The sequence below is a fragment of the Anguilla rostrata genome, chromosome 15 (assembly GCF_018555375.3).
Source record: "Anguilla rostrata isolate EN2019 chromosome 15, ASM1855537v3, whole genome shotgun sequence".
NCBI classification, from domain to species: Eukaryota; Metazoa; Chordata; class Actinopteri; order Anguilliformes; family Anguillidae; genus Anguilla; species Anguilla rostrata.
In genome coordinates, this window is record NC_057947.1 from 7,542,124 (window position 1) to 7,561,789 (window position 19,666).

At 46.2% G+C, this 19,666-nt stretch overlaps 1 protein-coding gene across 2 annotated transcripts in view; it reads right to left on the minus strand.

Moving 5' to 3' along the window:
• LOC135241271 (kalirin-like) overlaps positions 1-10,547 on the minus strand; it is an 84,935-nt gene extending 74,388 nt beyond the window's left edge. The window contains exon 1 of one of the 2 annotated variants that reach the window (XM_064311511.1): positions 9,820-10,547. In XM_064311511.1, coding sequence (XP_064167581.1) covers positions 9,820-9,886 — 67 coding nt within the window. In that variant the 5' untranslated portion in view covers positions 9,887-10,547. The remainder of the gene's footprint in view (positions 1-9,819) is intronic. The other variant, XM_064311512.1, reaches the window with a different exon arrangement.
• Positions 10,548-19,666: the final 9,119 nt, after the last annotated feature.

The window sequence follows — 19,666 nt, forward strand, 5'->3', positions numbered from 1 at the left end:
GCACGGCCTTCGCCAGGCTTGTGCCGTGTTCCTCAATCCGGCAGCTGTGGGGGTTCGCCAAACCGGCACGTTGTTACCGCGCTCGAGCCGCAGTGAGAGGACCTCATCTGCCACCTCACCAAAAAACACCATAAGGCACTAAACAAATCCCAGACCAGACAACAAAGAACAGTTTTTCCTCACAAGTTTCTGTCCAGTGATAAATCCATGAAATCCTAAAGTAAAGTAAAAAAAAAAAAAAAAGTATTCTACTACAGAATGTCAGAGGATTCGGCCTCAGGTTATAAACAGTCTAACCGCCCTTCACTTGCCTGTAGAGGCAGCCGTTAATGGTAGCGCCCCAATTCCCTCTGTCGTTTTTCTACATGGGTCTAAGGTCTTTTGTACAGCTGTGATGATCTGAACGTTCTCCAATGAACCGTTTCTCCAGATGTTTCCAGTAAGGTCACATATATGGGTATTAGTAGTCAGAGGCGCCGAATTTGGCCACGCACTCTTCGGGAGTGCAACTGTAATCCCTGAGCGTCTGTAATTCCATCTTCCAGACATACGGTCGGTGACATTGCTAAAAACCCTCCTCGAATATGCCCCAGCGTATTCGCCGGGCTCTGTGAGGCAGACACGCATAACTCTACCTGCTAATGTATCTCAGAGCTCTTACTCAGAGTTCCCCCCCCCCCCCCCACAGAGCGCAGCTCTCCGCCTTGCGCCTGGGCCACAGGCTCCTCAGCGCAGCGTGGCTTTCGGCAGCTGCATCGGCAGCTTCGGGGAGGATAACTCAGCCGCGAAGACCCGGAATGTTCTCCCCAGCGCTCCGCTCCGCTCACGCTCAGCGGCAGTCTGCACGTTTCTCCAGCTCTCATTAAACCACAGGAGAGTTTTCTTTTTTTTTGTTTTTTTTTTTTGGAATTTCTAGTGTAAAAAAAAAAGTCATTGTTCTAGAACTCCGCTGCTTTTAATTAGCAGTACTGACTGTGACATCACCATTTAGAATGTTCAGTTAAGAACATTCTAATCGCATGTTTGTGATCTCACACCTGAAAGGGTTAAAGCCTAGTACCAGAAACCAGGTCAGAGAATCCCACTCAGAAAATGATTCATTCATTGGACGGCCGGTGTCACGGACCAACATCGGCGGAAGTGGGTGCCAGATGCCACAGACCCAGATTTTTTCGAGAGGGCTCTCTGTCGGTAGATGCTATTAGTCACTAACTCCCTCTCCTGCTTTACTCTCGCTGAGCTAAACGGTCCCACGGTGGACGTAGAGCGAGCGCGCCGATGTAAGGGAGATATTGGGGGACGCGCCGTGCCGTGCGCGCTTGTAATCGCAGGCAACGAAGCAACTTACGGCGCACACGCGCTCCCCGCTGGCTCTAGCGCAGGGGCCGCTTCCACGTGTGACGCACCGCTCGGCCTCCAGCCCGGCCGGGAGAACTCGTTCCGCCGCCGCGCGCTAATAAAACAGGGCGAACGGCCCCGCGGAGAGAAGCCTGCTCATCAATGAGCTCATTCTCCCCCTCTGTTCCGTTTCCACCCCCCCCCCGCTCCCACATCCCCACCACCGCCCCCCCAGCAAATGAGGAACAGCACCCCGGTCCACATCAGAGAGAGAGAGAGAGGGCCGTGGAGACCGAAGCGCTCGGTACATTTACACAGCGCGGTTTCACATCGAGCTACGATGCCGAGGACGGGCCATTAATAACGCGGGCGCGTCGCGAGAGCCTTCCTCGTCTTCGTCTTCGTCTTCGTCTCGTCCCGGACGGCCGTTCCCGGGGAGGCTCACAAAGCTCCCGAACTCATAAAGACGCACAACGCAGCGACAGGACGGGGGCCGCGTCGCCGCGCAACCGCCAACTCCCCCGATCGAGAGAAAAAGACGCTTTCCGTTCCGTGAGAACGGGCCGTTATAAACCTTCAGAAAAATAAATAAATAAGAACGACTCTGGATGGTTTGGATTAAGTAAACTAATCCAAAATGGGAATTTGTAAGCTCAGCACGGACAATGATTCCATTATTTCGCCTTTTTCCCCCTGGGGAGTGAAATTAGGGAGCCGCGCTATATAATTTTAATGCTTTCCACGGCTGAGGCCGAGGCCCGAACAATGGCTTTTTTTCATTCGCCGTTCGGAGCGGCGCGCGCGGGGGGGGGGGGGGGCTTCGGGAAAGCACCGCCCCTCCTCGCCGCTCGGGCTCGTCGTCACAGTAACAGGACCGTAATCGCAGTCCTGAGACCGCAGCAGTTGGAGACGACGCGTGTCGTTTCACTCCCGTCTCCGCTATTGCCTCGCTTGTACCCTCGCCCTCGGGTACTTGGCACGCGTCCCTGGCGCTTCACTTGTCACCTATTTAATACGGTCTGCTTCGCGATTCATCGGCTGGAACCGCGTCGCTCGCACTAGCACGTCGGAGGGTAAAAGAAAAAAAACACACAGACGATGGAGGGCTGAAATTACAGGCTGACACAACTCAGCCTAACGCCTTAAACTTGCCTCTCCGCCTCCTTTTGTCGCGACGCCGAGGACGGCGACGCCCCCTCGCCTCCCGGCCCGCGCTGGCTCCGCCTCGCCACCGCGCTCGGAAAGCATTAGCGCGGCAGCCCTCGCCGGAGCGTGACGGCGTCCGTGCCTCGCCCCCCCCCCCCCCCCCCCTCCAGACGCATGCTGAACGCAGCGTGAGCCGCCCCCCCTCCACTCCACCGCGCGGTCCGGCCAGGCCGTTCAGGAGCGAAGTTCAACCCCCGAGGTCTCCACCCCTCCGCAGTGCGTCAGTCGCCCCTCTGGCTCTGTACCATGAACGCGCGCGCCACAGGGCGTGCAAACGACCTTGCGTTCAGACCGCCCGACTGCACGCCCTACTGCACGCTACTGCGTGCTAAGGCACAGACTGTGGGAGACGCAGGGTTCCAGGACATGCAACCTGGATTTTAGGAAGGAGGGTTTGGCCATTTCTCAGTGTCTTGGTACTGTGCTAAACTTGACCTCTGCGCACCCCTAAACAAGACAAAACACCAACAGCAATGGAATTCAATCCAACCTCTGTGTGGTTCATCTTTAACTCTGAGCACCAAATGTAAGCAAGCGTTACCTTTAGGGTCTGTTATAGTATATTTACAGAGTAAGTAAGCATCCCCTTGTGAATTGCATGAAATACGCTCACAGTACATTCACTTTGTGAAGGTAAAAGAGGAAGCACAAGAGGAAAAAAAAAGCACTGATGTGGTTAACATAAATACCCCCTCATTTTCATGGCGCTCCGTGTGCAGTGCATCATGGTCCAAAGCGTGAAGCTTTTTACTTCACATATCAGTGAACACAGCAGGAATACACCGGGACCGAAGCAAATAGGACATTAAATATTGAAGGGCGCTCTCACACTCTATCCCATGTGACATTGTGGTTGACTCTGAGTCACTGCCACCCCCCCAACCCCGCCCCCCTTATGTTGATGGGCATTAGAAGCTCCACCTCTGACAGACCACCCCAGTCAGGGATAAGGATGCCTTTCTTATTATTATTACAGCACAGAAAAAGAGCAAGCTAAGCTTTTCATTGCAATAACATTAGTATCTCCAATTCCATTTAGCCTTCATATCGAAGCAGCTTTGTACTCAACGTTATTACCCCTAAGACTTCCTGTTCCCACCAGTAATACAGGCTGCCATCAGAGGAGACTGCCTTGAGCCCTGTACTCTAAGAAGCCTCTTAGCTTCCCCCTCTTCATACTGAATCCCTCTTTCTCTCCCACTCTCTCGTTCTCTTTTTCTCTCTCCCTCCCTTTCTCTCTCTCTCTCTTTCTCTCTGTCTCACTCCCTCCCTCCCTATCTCTCTACCTCATCATCCCTCCATCTCTCTCTGTCTCTATCTCTCTGTCACTCTCTCTCTCCCTCGCCGTCCCTCCCTTGCTCCCTCTCTCTCCCTCCCTTCCTTCCTTTCCCCCCCTCTCTCTCTCTCTCTCTCTAAGGGGAGAGGTGTGTCCCCAGATCTTGCCACCCCAGTGACCTCAGTCCTGAGTCACCATTTTGGCCAGCGCAGATCAGCCAGCAGTAGCCCTTCCCCCCGGAGGAATACTTACCAACAGCGAGTAAGAGCTGCTCAGACCGGAGCCTGTAATCTTTACACACTCAGCAGCGCTGTGCTTGACTTACGAGCCTGGGCCCTTATACCCCCCCCCCCCCACTCAAGAGTCATCTCCCCCCGGTCCTCACACTAATGGTATGAGTGGCTAATTGGACTTTTAGAAGGGGCAACGGCACGCTTGACCCCGGTGTAATGAGTTTACTCCTGACTCTGCGCCGCCTTGTCATTATAACACGAGGCCTCTCATTGGCTCCATCTGCTCAAACGGAGGAGCTGCGTCGAAGATCAATAGCTATTGGCGTACGACCATATGATCTTTATAAGGTCAAAAAACAATGGAAGCGCTGGGAAAACCCTGCATGTTTGTCCACCGTTAACTGGGAATGAAAAGACTCAGAAAACTGGTATTATTCACCAATCACAAATCTCGGTCACATCATTCTTTGTTCGATTGGCAGAAGCACATCTTAAACCTTGCTCACTGAAGAAATTCAGGTTTACTTCCTTCATGAAGAGCACAACATCTGGGCACTAAACCTATAACCTTGTGGTTACAAGCCCGGTCCTTTAATCTTTATGACTCATTTTGGGGACCCTATAGACCCTTCATTTATTTATTTTCAAGTGCATTCTAGTCCAGGTCTGTGGTGCATTAAGCTCTGAAATCTGTTTAATTCTAATGCCAACAATTGGAACACACATTATCGAGACTTTAGCCATGCTCCTTGTCTTCTTTTGAAGCCTGTATTGCTATAATCTTCACTACGCATGAACATCATGAAGGCTTGCCACAGAGAGTTCCCTACAACCTGCAAGGCCCTTGTGGATTATGCCAATTTGAGTTTATACGGGGGACATGGAATCATTCATGGAGAGGCTAAAGCAGGAAGTCTCAGCAGATTTACACTTCCTGTGTTTTATAAACACAGTTCAAAGTTCAAAGAGCTGAGCTCGCACAGCCACCTTGGACAAATTTTGGTAACGCAGCAGTACAAATCACACAGCTGCCCTCCCTGTATCTGCTTCACTGAGAAATAATTGAGGCTTGTCTTTAATAATTAAGGTGAGCGGCGTCAAACAATTACAATGCTGATTAATCGCTGACAATATTAAGAATGAACTGGTGATCATGTTTTAAACCCAGATTTAAATGAGTCCAAATTAAACTGTTGAAACACGAATCCTCAGAGAAATGCACGCACAGTAAGAAACCTGCCCTGGTTCCATAAAACATCCACAGCACTCAAACTATAAGGAGAAGCACGCCAGGCGTGAATCATGAGGTCACAGCTAGACGCACCCTTTGAAAACACTCAAAAATACAATGAAGAGATTAGCCTCGTTTCCAGCTCCTGCACATTACTAGCCAGTGCCAGTCAGCTGTGACCTGCTTTTTGAGTGGTGGCCACACTCGTATAAACTCTTTGAGTTACACGCCTTCCTTACTCCAATAAATGTTTGCAGCAAATCAGAGGCTGCTCTCCCTTTGTGTTTTTGTTATCGGATAGCCTTTTTTTAGCACCTAGATATTTCCCTTCTTGTCAGCCACCCATCACTTAAAAATTCAGCCACATCTGCTGCACTGTTTTGACTGAGAGTAAAGCAAAGAGACTGAGTTTCCTCTCGCCCCACAACCACAGCAATAAGCCTTTATGAAGTCATCGTGCGTGCGTTATAAACGTACACATTCGGCTATAAAATGCGCAAAAAATTTCAATCACGACATTATAAAAATAAAAACGGATTTCCAGGGGACGAGCAGTAATGCTGAATACACGTATGTCCTGCGGGAGCAGTTTTATCAATTTCTCTAAAAGCCTTCTTTGTAGTAATGGATGAGCTAGCTCAGCTAATAAGATCCAACTCCATTACCCTCCCAGCCTAACTACCCCCTTCCACAAAAGTGGCATATGGTTAGACTTTAAGGAGTTCCAGACTGCTGCTTTTTAAGAGAGAGGGACTTCCCCGTTCCCCCACTCCTCTGTGTCAGATCATGACTCAATAATCCCCACAAATCTTCCCTCACTCTCTCCCCAGTTACCTCGGTGCTTTCTGCTGTCCAATTAGCCATCTGCCAGGCCCGTGGTGCGGCGCAGACTGAGCACGCTCCCACCGGGGGGGTGGGGGGGAGTGGCGTCGGCAGTGCCATTGTTCCGGGGGTGACAGTGGGGAATCGGGTCCTATTGTTCTCTCCCTGCAGCCCCCCCTCCCACCCCCTTCCCAAACCCCCACCCCCCTTTTCCCGGTTTCAAGCAGCAGGGCCACGGTTCGCGGAGCAGCCGTCGCGGTACCAGGAGGGGGCGGGGCTTCGCACTCCCAGCGTGGGCCCAAAGCCAAGGCCCGTCTCGCTGGAGCCTGCCTCGCGGCCCTGCTGGAGAGGAACGCGCTCGATCTGCGGCGTTCTCCATCCGCGGCGTCTCCCGGGCGACCGCGCCGATTTCGGAACGGCGTCCGCGCTCCCTCGCCCGCGTACCGCGCCGCCGATGTGTCCGGGAGACGCCGTTTCACCCTGCACCACTTTGCCGAAAAACCCAGCGACGCAAAGGGAGCTAGCGAGATTAGCCACCCCGAGGAGCCCACAGACAAAACAACAGACTAAAGTAAATGAGACAGAGGGAATCCCCATAAAGGGAGCACTTAGGGACTGCTTCTCCCTGGACTGGTGTGCACGTAGGCACGCAGGACTCTCACTCTCCCCTGCTCACACCGCAGAGTCACACACATCACACAGACACCGTCACTGAGACAGAAAGCCTCCAAGTAACCACATGTGCAGCAACATCTGTCACACCCTGGTGTCCATATTAAGTCATCTACCTTCAACTAGTCTTGTTTTCATTTTTTTTTTTTAAGTACCAGGATTTAGAATGATGTAACCTGGGCAACTTGGGCTTGCTTTAAATGACTAATAAGATAAATAAAACGTAGAGTGAACACACATGTGCGGGTACCGGAGAAATGGCGTCCTCTCTTATCACAAGCAGCACTGGGGTCTGAAAGTTGAGGTCACCACACAGACCGGCTCCTCAGGGGCACGAGAACCGAACCAGCTGAACCAACACACTGAGGAGCCCTCACAACGGGTCACTGAATCCACAGCCACGGCTGGCACCGGGGGGTCCTGCGTCTCAATTATGAACCAACCCCGCACCGAAGAGACGCACCCCATCGAAAACATCACAGAACCCCGACGCCCACTCTCGCGCTCCGCCCTCAGCGCGAGGTCGACTTTGTGATGATGCAGGGAAAAACCGCCTTCGGCCAAAAGTCTAATCACGTAATGAATTCATTAGGTTAATGAGCTCCTTGTAAACACTTTGCCAAGAGACCCAGTCGGCTTCCGCCGCCGGGTTGCCAGATTTCACTGGGCCGCGCATCACTCAGCGGGAAAAGCCTCCCGAAGACAGCGGGGGGCTGAGGCAACCCAGATATCGATCCGGGACGCCGGCCGCTGCCAATCTCCCCGCAGTTATTACCCGGGCCGAGGACGCAAAGACTTAGCGCGCCGCTAAGGCTAAAAAACAAAAACAAAAAACAGCAGTAGCGGTAGCGGTAGGCCCATCTGCACGGCCTGCGATGGCCGCCGCTCACTCTGGCCAATAGCAGCGCGCCCCGGAGGAAGGGCAAATCCGCCATTCTCAGGGCTGAGCTCTGTATGAATGACAAGCCTGGAGGGGCAGGCCCAAAGGCCGCGTGTACAAGTGTGGCTAAACACTACAATCGGGGGGGAGGGAATTAAAGTTTGTATTGGAGGTTAATCTACCCCCGAGCCCTGAATAGGCAGGCCGGGGGTATCTCTGGCAGCGCCGGGCACACACGAGCACTTTGCCCCGGCTTTCAGCGCGCCGTTATGAATGGACGGCTGCTCGTTCAGCCGTGTGATGTATTTCTTTGTGGGGCAAACAGCCGCTCCCGATTAGCGCCGCGGAAGAAGCGGGGGCCCCGGAGCGGCCCCCGGCCCCGTTTCTCCGGGGTACAGCGCTCGCCAATCTGCATCAGCGCGTCGGGTGGCCGGGAACCACGGGAGACGGCCAGCCCTGCCCCTCCATGGCAAAGCCACACTCCTTGCCATTGGCTTTTTAAGAATGCGGCTTGCCATCTGGTCATTTATGTTCCACCAGAATTGGTTTTTTTTTTTTTTTAAAGCAGCCCAGCTGCACAGACCTTGACTCCAGAGACAATGTTTTCTGATTCTTCTTTCCTATCAACATCCTCTTTCCCTGCATAAATCTGCTCCGAGTCCAACAAATGAGCCCCCTCCCACACCCTCAAATGAGTCGGAATCAGCACAAGGACACCGGTTCCTGTAAAGAACAGACCATTCAAATATGACCTTCCTTATTCAGATCTCACAAACCACTCCTTGCTCTGTAGGAAGCCTATTAATGAAATCAGAAATAGAAAAAATCATATTTCCATCTGAATCAGCGGAAAGCCGCTTCTCACTTTCGTATCTGTGATTCACATCTGTAATGTATATGCATTTTGGATGAAACGCAGGTATTCGGCCACTGAAGTTAACGCCGCATCGGTTAGCGCCGGTTTGCGGCGGCACGCCTGGAGCGTGGGGTGCGAATGGGAAGGGGGGGAGGCAGAGTAATAGGAGCGGGAGGCTTGTGTGGGGGGGGGGGTGAGAGCCATAGCCTGTCCTGAAGCAGCCCTGTGCCATAGTGGGACAAAGCTCCACTGCCCGGGGTAGGCACACTCATCCCAAGCAACGGCGCAGTCACCCGTGGACTGGCCTTCTATTAAATACCCCGCGATGCCCGGCACGCCTCTTTGTTCCGTCTCTTTCACTGGTCATGTGGGGTTCCTGTCTTCCATTTGACTTTTCTCAACAAAATGACAGTGTCCATAAATGCATTGTTATTTTAAATTAGCATTATAAAACTGAAATATACGTGACATGACGTTACAGACAGATGTAACACCCTGATAAGACAGAGCGTAGTGTGGATGCTTAAGATGTCTTGTGCTACAAGCCTCAAACCCAATAAACCATTCACACAACAACCAGTAAAGATGCTAGTAATAACATTGGGCCCGACAACAGCACACAGAGCCATACTACACATTTAAATGACAAGTTCTATATTAAACGGGGTTGAGTAGTATGTGCTAAAACATTGGCCTAGAACAGAATAAAACTTAATTGTCTGGAGAATCTGAAAAGTGGTACTCCATCTTACAGTTTACTGTAGCAAGATACTAATGTGTAGAATTTGCTATTATCACCACATTGTGCCCGAATCTGCTAGTAGACACGGAGTGAATAGAATATGCAACTGTCAAACTGAGGCAGGAGATAGCATGCATTAGTTTATTAGTTTTTTTCAGTTATTGTGTAAATAATGATGCCACTGTGTATTTGTTTTATCTAGTTACACAGAAGAATAAGAAACATCCGTGGTACGAACTCACGGAATATGTATGTTTGGTAATGCCACTGAAAAGGCTGGGTTTTCCAGTTTCTTTATGCTTCTCTATATATCTTTGTCTCCCGAAGGAAGCCTTGAATAACCCGATTTTTAACCTAGCGGGCATGGAAAAGATTCTGACACTGGTGATGTTCAACAATGACACAAACAATGGTTGAGCTCCGCTACCCTACTGCACGGACTAATGCAGGGAGTTCTACATCCTTTGTCGTGCACAATTCCGCACAATGTGTACAATGACTTAAGGCTGCCAAACGGATACAAGTTGTTTCGTGGTTAAACACAGCTTTTGATACCATCCTACCTGTTTTGAAAAACGCGTCCGTGTCTGAATCGTTAGGTCCTTCCTCGGCTGCTTCAGCGGAATTCATATTTTCTCCCAGTTGATTTCAGAGGATATTTTAACGCCAAGTAAATCCAGTCTGTAACAAAATCAGTGCACGATCACCTCCATATTCTTGTGTTCCCCGGTCGCAGCTGTTCGTTTTCCAGTCGTGGGTTTCCGTCCGTGTTATTAGCTGGCTACAAAGAACAGCTCTGCATTTCGGTCTATTGTTTTGTTTCCAGCCTGCCTTCAGCTGCTCCGGCGCCACAAAAGAAATACACACAGTGCATGTGACATAAGGAGGAAGCAACAAGATCCTCCGCAATTAATCTACGTTACAGCAGTTGCACGGTGTCGCTGTGGATGTTTCACATAGCGAGCATAATTTCAGCATCCTTAAAACGAGCCGTGTAAAGCCGAGGCTCCTACATATGGCTGCGTTACAACGGTACCCTCGTATATGTTTGTGATGTCATGAAAATCTGCATAATGAAAGTGAGTGGTCTGGTGCAAGACGCGGGTCTGTGTTTTTTGTCAAAATAAAAACTCCATCTCGAGGAACTGAACCAGTCTTTCCTCAAATAGACCATCATTCATAGTGAAATCCGCCCATCGCGCTGGTAAGCGTGTTTGTATCAACAGGGGTATCTATCCCTAACAATAGCACGGAGTTCTCCACACCCTCTTTCTCCGCGTCTTCTCCGCGTCCCCTCCCTCTCGCTCTCCCTTTATCACTCCTACAAAAATTTTGCGAAGGCTCGAAGCCCATTCACAGTGATGCCGATCAGTTTGAGGTAAATAAATAGGACACCTTTTAACGCCAATGTTGATTCAGGCCATGTTACATTTTAATTGAATTAACTTGAAACTGTCCTGGAATTTGGGCAGAACTGTTCTCTCTTCTTTACGACCCACCCCGTTATCGCTATTCGGTAATGCGCTAGAAGCAGTATAGCTGTTGGGTCCACAACGAATTAGCGCCGACAATTCATAATTCACGTGAGCCTGTCAATCACAGCGACCCAAAAATAGATTATTTATTTATTTATTTAAAGTAGCGTTGTCGTTCCATCCACGATAACATATTTTACGCGTGAGAATGCAGATGTCAGGTCTGGTTGTTGTGTAGACTGCTCATTTTGGATTTTGTTGTTCATTCTCTCTGCTCAAATCAGCAACATATAAGCAGCCGACTCTGAGAATGATGTTTTTTTCACTACAGAATTGTGGAGACCCCTCATTCATTGTGCCATCATTACTTTATTGATTTACGTGTTCCATTCCCGCTATGCTAGGTAATGGCATACATAGGCTTTCCTAGTCTGTTCTATAGTTAAACAGTAAATTTTAATTCAATTGTGAATGAGTGGGATGTCTGTTTGCACAATACACAATAATTTGTTAGCATACTACATATTTCAGCATTAAACATATAATTCTATATTGTTGTTTCATATTTTTGAATTGTTACCGTCCAATCATTCTATCTTCCAGGAAATAATGTTTTTGTTAATTATCACTTGACGCATATTGGCCAAAGATACCAAATAATGTGACTGATCGACCATAATAAGGACATCAAATAAAACAATTATGGACGAGAACAAAATTAGTAAGTTGAAACAGTCAGCAAGAGCAGAAAGTGTGGAACATACGAATCTCTGCTTACTACTTTTATGTAAATATAGACATGCTGCCCTCTAGTGGTGCTTTTTATTTTATTAAACAATGTCTGTCATTGACACAGCCCAGTCAGAAAAGTTGAAGGGTAATGAGGACTGTACTCAGTGTGGTGATTTACTTTCTATTGTCATAACGTAGTGACACTACCGGTCAAGACATAGTGCAGAATTTACATTGTTCCTATGCAGTATTTGGAGTATTTGGAGAAGTAGAAACACGGTTGTTTCAGGACTGACACATTTATAAATTCATACATCTAAACCAATTCTTACACACAGGTTTGTTAGCCCAAAGTAGGTTTAATTATGTTTTTCAAAAATACAATGTTTGTACAAAATAGCTAAATTTTGTCACGTGGTTGTTTAAATAAATTCTTTAACATCAAGAGTATATTAACACAGCCTTTATCTGACTTCCATCATTGTATTGTTATATATTATACAGATTCCAGCATTCCTTATCACTGGCATGGTCTACCGAGCTATAAAAACATGATTCTTTTCCAGGGGAAGGCAAGAATGAAACTATTATAATTGCAACCTGGTCCTCTTCATGGCTAAAATGTTGCTGCCGTAATGTCTTCTATATGTATACAGCAGTGCTTACTTGACGTGAGCACTTACTGGGTGCAAGCACAGATGTATACATAAAATAAAACACAGCCCTACCTCTTACAGAAATATTTATATAGTATATGGGAATAATCAGTAGCAATGTCAATGTTCAGTACAAATGGCAAATGGCACGCACTGAAATAGAAAATTGTATTTTTCATGTTTTGGCAGTTAAACATCTTTTTGTTGAACCATTCTTTACTTTGGATTTAACTGGTCGCCTTGCTCCAAATATGGAAAATCAGCTTCTCCAAGGCCCCAATCAAATGCGACTAAGCCTATAATGCAAGCGTTTGACTGTCCAGCAGAATATTTATAATATGAGATTACGATTGGGGAAATGTCAAATAGATTTTATGGTTCCAATATGGTACTAAACACTTTTTCCTATGTATTATTTGACTCCTTTGATTAGGGCCTTGAAGAAGCTGATTTTTCAGTCTATATTTTTGAGGCCTTCCAATAAATATTTGACTTTTCGAGGTAGAAATAATTGTGTTTCGTGGCTATATAGTGAACTGAATGTGAATAGAACACATTTATATTTTGGTTATAAAATAATGGCCGTGCAGAAGATAGCCACCGAAGTCATGATAAACCCTGCAATCACAAAAGAAAGTCAGACAAGCAAATACTTTCTTTCTCCTTTGGTTGTCGTGTAGCAGACTGTGTTGTCCTCTCCCTCGTGCCCCGGAACGAGAGGGGAAGGGATGTTTTCACGTGGTGCGGAACCTTGTCCGACAGCCAGTGCCAGCGGCGGAGGCCAATCTCTCCCCAGAGGCCCGTGCTGCCCCGTGTCAGCGCGGCCACTCACAGATGGGCCCGCTGTGCTGCCAGGTGCCAGGAAATGGCAGCTCTCTTCCTCGATCTCCACGCGCGCGCGCGCTAAAATACTCACCGTTTACATTGGGCTATTTTTACGCGCGTCCTGAATCCGCAGTCTTTTAATGACGCTTCGCTTTCTCTTTCCGGGATATTTCCCCCCCGAGAATTACGTAGTTTTAAAAGCTTCGTCTGACCACCTCCCATCTTCTTGAGCCACGAGACAGGTTGCAGTGTGAGCGGTATGCCAACTGCACCTCGGTGAGTTCTTAGCCTGTGTCTCTTCAGAAGCTGTGAAGAAGTTGTGTTCTTTTTCATGTGGGTCTGGGTGGAGAGCTAGTGACGGTGCATCAGAAAACGAGCATCTGTTACGGGGGCAGGGGGCACAATGCCACCGGTGAGTCATCACGTAAGACGGTTCATGTTAACTAGGACAGTCAGAATTTTAATGGAATGAAATTGTGGCGCACGACTCAGACTGTATCACTTTAAAAATAGATAGCATTCAATTTCACCATTAAAACATGACATATTTTTTTAAAGTTAAATTGTGCCCTCAGGTGTTAAATGTGCCTTTGGATTGTGTTCAAGAGAACGCCGCCTGTTAAGACTTGTAGGCCTGAATATGGTGTAAATGCCTTCAACTATATAACTATTATAATTATAAAAACAAGATGAAAGATTTTAGTTATTGAATTATTTTTTTTAAATCCTTCAACTCGTAGGTCGGCATTGTTATCACCGTCACAATGCAGTCTGGGTAGTGACGGCAAATGTTTGCAAGGGGTCTCGGTCCATTGCTCTTGTCCATTGAGCAGCATTGGGAGTATCTTCTGTCCAGTCTTTTTGATTTGAACCAGAGTGGGACATGACTCAGGAGGAAAGCACCGAGGACAGCTCTCATCAAATACATCTAAACGATGAAGATCGGAGGAGACAACGGTAGGGCATCAGAGATGGTGTCTGTGCTTTCGACTGCTCGTCTATGCCAACAGAGATAGAAAAGTTGCCTGCTGTAAAGAGCTGCACTTTCTAGCAGCAGCCGTTCAAAGTCACTTGACCATATGGATCGAACTATCGTTTTTGGTGAAACTGAAACGTGCCATCATTCCCATTAATTTAATTGATGTAACGCTATTGATCTATGTTGTATATACGATGTTGATCAATAATAACGTTATGATATGAGCTTAAACTGGTGATAATACCTCCTTTAAATGCATAATCCCTGATAATACGTGCTGATACACTAAGATGTTTATTGAATCCATCCTATTCACAGATATCCCATGTATCACATCACACACAAATTCTGTGGCATTGTATTGATATTTTTCACTATTAATAACCGCAACTGCTGGACAAAACAATTGAGTTAACCTCCAGTGCAGCCATTTTACGTCATTTACCAAAGTGCATTGCACGTCTATCTGTTGTGTGGTTTTGACAACATATATCCATAGTTGAGGGCATTTCCAACATATTAAGCCCAACAAGTCTTAACAGGTGGGGTTCCCTTTAAGATTATCAAATCATTTAAGTACCTGCGTGGGCCACTAGATGGCGCTGTGCAGCTGATGTCCATGTTGTGGCTTCTCAGGACCACCACAGAAAGGCTTGATGTAAGATGGGCTGCGTTTATGGCTTTTTGTCACTCAGGTCTAGTCTGGTGATTGCTTCAACAGAACCGTTTCTGGGAGGGAGGTCTGGAGCAGTCTCCGGGTTTCAGCAGGAAAAAAAATGTCAGAATTGGCACTTCCCAAAAGCAGCTTTAGGCTCATCTAAAGATATAAAAGAGGTCTTGTTTGAGCGTGTCTCCAGCTCTGAAACCCTATACCTGGATGGACAGAACTAGTCTCCAGCTGTTTAGCGTAGCTGTGCTGAAATCCCCACAGGCAGTCAGTCGATGGCTTGTCCAGATTACCTCAGGAGAGGGCTGTGATTTCAGCTGCTGAAGATTCCTGGGCTTGGAACCCGAACAGGAGGCAGTGTAAATTCTGCACTTGCACCTGTGACCCGCTAAAATTAACTATAAAACCGCAGCAGCCATCGTCTGGTGCACCGAGGACATCCTCTGTGAGGGACGTCAGCTGCATAAAATGATTATAACAGGTAAAGCAGGTGTGGGACGGACAGGCAAAAGAAAGCCTTAATCTTACATCTCCATCCTCATTAACCTGTGGTGTTACACTTGTTTAAGAGTTATTGCATTTGCTCAGCAATAACTGAAGATGGCCACTCTTACTGTGATTCTATAGTAGATTTGTGTTTTTACGGAGAATTTGCCCAGTAAAATGTTCTGTGTCAAAGCAACTTAGGATATAAAACATGACTTTACACTGCACATAAAGTGTACTCTGACAGAGTACATTTTATCCTCTTTAAATTAAGATGGAACGTTTTAATGTATGGGCTGTACAACATGCGTCTTGAGCTCAGTTTATTCGTAGTGGCACTCACTGAAATCACCACAACGTCAAATTCCACTGAAGGGTGACAGTGAAGTAAAACTACAGTATCCAGCATCCAACAGCCCTGCAGAGCTGACTATTAATGGAACTTCCTCACTGTTGGTGCCCACTCCAGGGCTGGGACCTCCAACTTAAGCATCATTTGACTGCTTGGATCCTGCAGCCACAACACACAGCTTATCAAGAACAGAACAGTGGTTCTCACTGTCAGCAGAACTGCTGTTGTAAAACCTTCCAGTCATACTAAAACATAAATAAAAATAAAAATTTTCCAACACTACAGATGATGAGAAATTCCCCTTCAGAACCTCCAGCAGTTTCTCTCTGCTTTGTCTGTGATATTCCTGACTATGTCATTTAAAATGATTAAGTTAACATAACAAATGTGTGTGCATTACTTTTACTACATATCCCATCCTCTACCCTGAAGAGATCATATTCTAAGGCAGAGCATGTATATTGGTTCAGCTGTATAATGTCTTCCAGGAAGGTACTGCATATATTAAACAGGAAATACCTTTGCAGAGTTATTTCATCATAATTTATTTAAATGTGAGAAAAGGTGAATGTCTATGCTTTCGATGAGTCTGTGCTTCTCTTTCTGATTATGAGTTCAGTTTACCAGTTAAACAAATTATTATATTCCTAACCTCCACGGTCATTGGAGTTTGTAAACAAATCTGACTTTGTGCCTGTTTTAATGAGTAAAGAAAAAAGGTTAGGGAAGCTATGGTACTGTACGGCACTGTATTTTATGGCATTTGGATCAATGCGCTTGGTTGATTCAGCAAGGAATAATTGTTCGTGGCAAACCTCATGAGGTACGTGATGAGAAACAACTCCAAAAATGCAGTTGGGTAGAATCGGCTAAAAATGCCCTTTCTGAGAACGGCCCACACCGTTCTCATATTTTTCTTAGCAGAATATTGCTGGATTCATTATATTGTCAACACAATTCGCAGCCTGCTTCCACTGCCCCGGCACCACAGCCCGCCATATCTGCTCTCCCCACTGTTTTCTTTTAGCGCGCATTCCCAAATTTGGTGAGAGTGGTGAAGGGGTTTAGCGAGGCACATGTGAGCCCACGTGTCCGCTGTCGAGTCCAGTGGAGAAGCTAACGTCTCCAACCGCCTCAGAAACGCTCAGAAAGCTCTGTGCTTGTTTATGGATAACGGACAAGGAGCAACGCAGGTTAAACGCGCTTTCTCAATGAAACACATCACGCTTTTGGGGCAAGCTAGGCGGGCACTTCAACAGAGATGGTGCAGAATGATAACTGGATAAAAGTGATTCAGAGGAATATGGGATGTATTGAATATGGGTCCTACGAGTTGTTATATTTGATGCTAATCCTTGGCTGCTTCCGTTTCCCATGAGATGTTAGCGAATCGGTTAGCACCATGCATTGACACCGGTAAAGAAAGATGGTAGTGAACCCAGGGGTGAGAGCAACTTTACTGGCGACCAAGATTTGAGTCCACATGTCCAAAGTCCCCGGCCTTTCCAGCAAACCCCCAGGCTGTATTTGTGAACATCCCTCGCATGTTTCCTTATATCTGTTCTGCACTCGCATTACAGGCGTACAGTAAAAGATAATAAACGTGATTTGTGAGAGGTTATCTTCTCTCACTCACACGTTATCTAAAAACATACTGGTATATCAGTCATCCAGAGTACGGTATCACACACATTGGAACTCATCCTGGCTCTTTCCACGTGGACCATGCATTAAGTGTGATAAATGAGAGCATCTGAACATAAATTTAATTGTTTTAAAATTACATCCAGGTTTTCAGAGCTATGGAGCTCTTCCTTTTCTGGAAGTGTTTAAAATGTGTAGTGTTATTTCAGGTCTTAAATGCATTTTTACATTTTACACCTTATTAAACACATAAATGATGAGAGCAAGTCACTTGCATTGTATAGACTAAGTCATAATAAAGAGGACTATACACATACATATCATAAATACTGAAGAACAACTGGATTGTTCCTGCAGGGCAGGCCCCTGGAGACATCCAGTTAACTTCCTTCCATTTGAGAAAGATTTATCACAGCTGGGTTCAAAGTTAATCAAAGGGAGTAAATGCTTCTCAGAAGATTGTGTTGCCATGGTGGTGCAATAAAGCCAATTTACCTGTTCATCCAAAAGCAATATGCTGACCCACTGAAAAGCTGCAGGTTCGCTGCAACTGGGATTGCATTATTTTGAATGACGTGAAGTGTATTTGCATTCAAATACTGAGTTAAATGTGTCATGGTGATGATGGTATGGTGACAACAATAAAAATTAATAAAGAAATAATAATCATAATCACAATAATAGTCAGTGTGGCTTTCTCTTTCTATTTACTACATTTCACTCATCTATTTTTATGAACTTTACTTTTTACAAAACAGTGTTTAAAACAGCTTTACTTTTTTTCCCTGACACTCAGAATACGGATCGGACAGGATGGAGAGAGAGTCATGGACATGAACACACGATCTGAGGTGATTTAGAGCAGGGAGGAAGCAGAGGGAGGTGCATGTCTGGTTGAGGGAGGTGCATGTCTGGCTGAGGGAGGTGCATGTCTGGAGCAGGTCCTTTGGAACTGTGTTTTCACTTCTCCTCCCACTCCCACCTCACCCTTGTGGGGGGATAAATAAGAAAATACAGTATAAGACAGGCCACCTCACCCCAGCAGGAGTACATCCACGGATGGTTTCACACTCTGCTGGTGTTACAAGGTCTCTCATCTTAATTTCAGAAAGGCGTTCTGAATCTGTGGTACAGAAAACCTTATCCACTTAAACGTGTTCTCTTCAGTAAAGCGATATATTCATTTCTTTAAATCCTATTTTTCATTTGTTCCCCAGTTAGGAATGTCTGATCAGAAGTGTTGGCTCACCCTCTCCCTAAATCATCATCATCATCATTATTATTATTATTATTATTATCCTTCTGTCAATACATATGAACAAAAAATCAAGCAAACACATCATGGGAATTTTATACAGTAAAGTGTTCAGTGTTAAATAAACTCTTACAGAGTACATATGGTCCCTATATGTACTCTGTTAGAGTTGAATCAACACTGGACATTTTGCTGAGTATGGAATTCTACATTCAATAAGTACTTCAGTGAGACCAGGGTAATTTTTGGGAACACGATCCTGAGTCATGACCATTTTGATTAAGATAGTCCAGCGATAAAACTAAAGACATCCAGGAAGGGGTAAATTACAGCAGCAGTGATAAGAAAGCAGTGCTGCCCGCACTGGACACCACCCGGGGGGCACCGCCCTCAAAACTACAAATACTGCATGAAGGATAAATCCTCGAGTAAGACCTGCCACCGCCATCGCTTTTAGCCTGTTTATGTCTGTGTATTGGAGAAATCCATATGTTATTTACCTATAAACAACATAAAGCGCATGTGGGTATAAACCTTGTCTGTCTGCTCGCCAACTGTGTGGCCTCAGTTTTTTTTTTTTTTTTCTTCTTTTTTTTGGATGCTTGCCTTCCTCTCCAAAGTTCATTAGTCAAAACTGGAGAATGTGCCACTCTGTTCCAAAGCATTTACTGATCTGGATAAATGTTTCACTTTGAATATGATCTATATTATTGACTTTAGTCAGTCACATCATTATACTTAGTGCATGTACGTATTAATATTGTTCATTTGTCCTTCAGCAGCATCAAAGGCATTAACAGAGATATGATTAAAAACAGTGAATTGCACTCTATTTCACAACGCTGACATAAGTAATTAAGGCAAAAAAGAATAAATAATAAATAACAAAGTAATTAAATGTTTAAAAAAGGCATTCACTGTAATGTGAATTTTCAAATCTATGTTAAAATATTGTCCTGTCAGGTAATTTGTCATAAAATCACTTTATTTAAAAGTGAAATAAAGTAGGGAAGGGATGAGTGGGACAGCTCAGTTCGAAGCTGTCTCCCCTCAGTGCAAAGCGCTCCATGGTTACTGAGGTAACGCATAAAATAGCAGGTTTTATAGAAACTTCGGACGGGCCGCCCTTTAGATTGCACTCCTTGATGACAGCTTTGTCTCGCGCTGCATCTGCGGACTGCGCTGCCGGGAAATGTTTATTTTCCCCGTTTCCTGTGGTGCTTCCTCCAATGGATTCACAGCGGCGAGCAGACTGAAGAACAAGAACGCTTTTCGCCGAGCTTTAAGTATAGCGTTCGCTATTTGTGTGCAGAATTTACTTTTAAATGTGATAATTGAT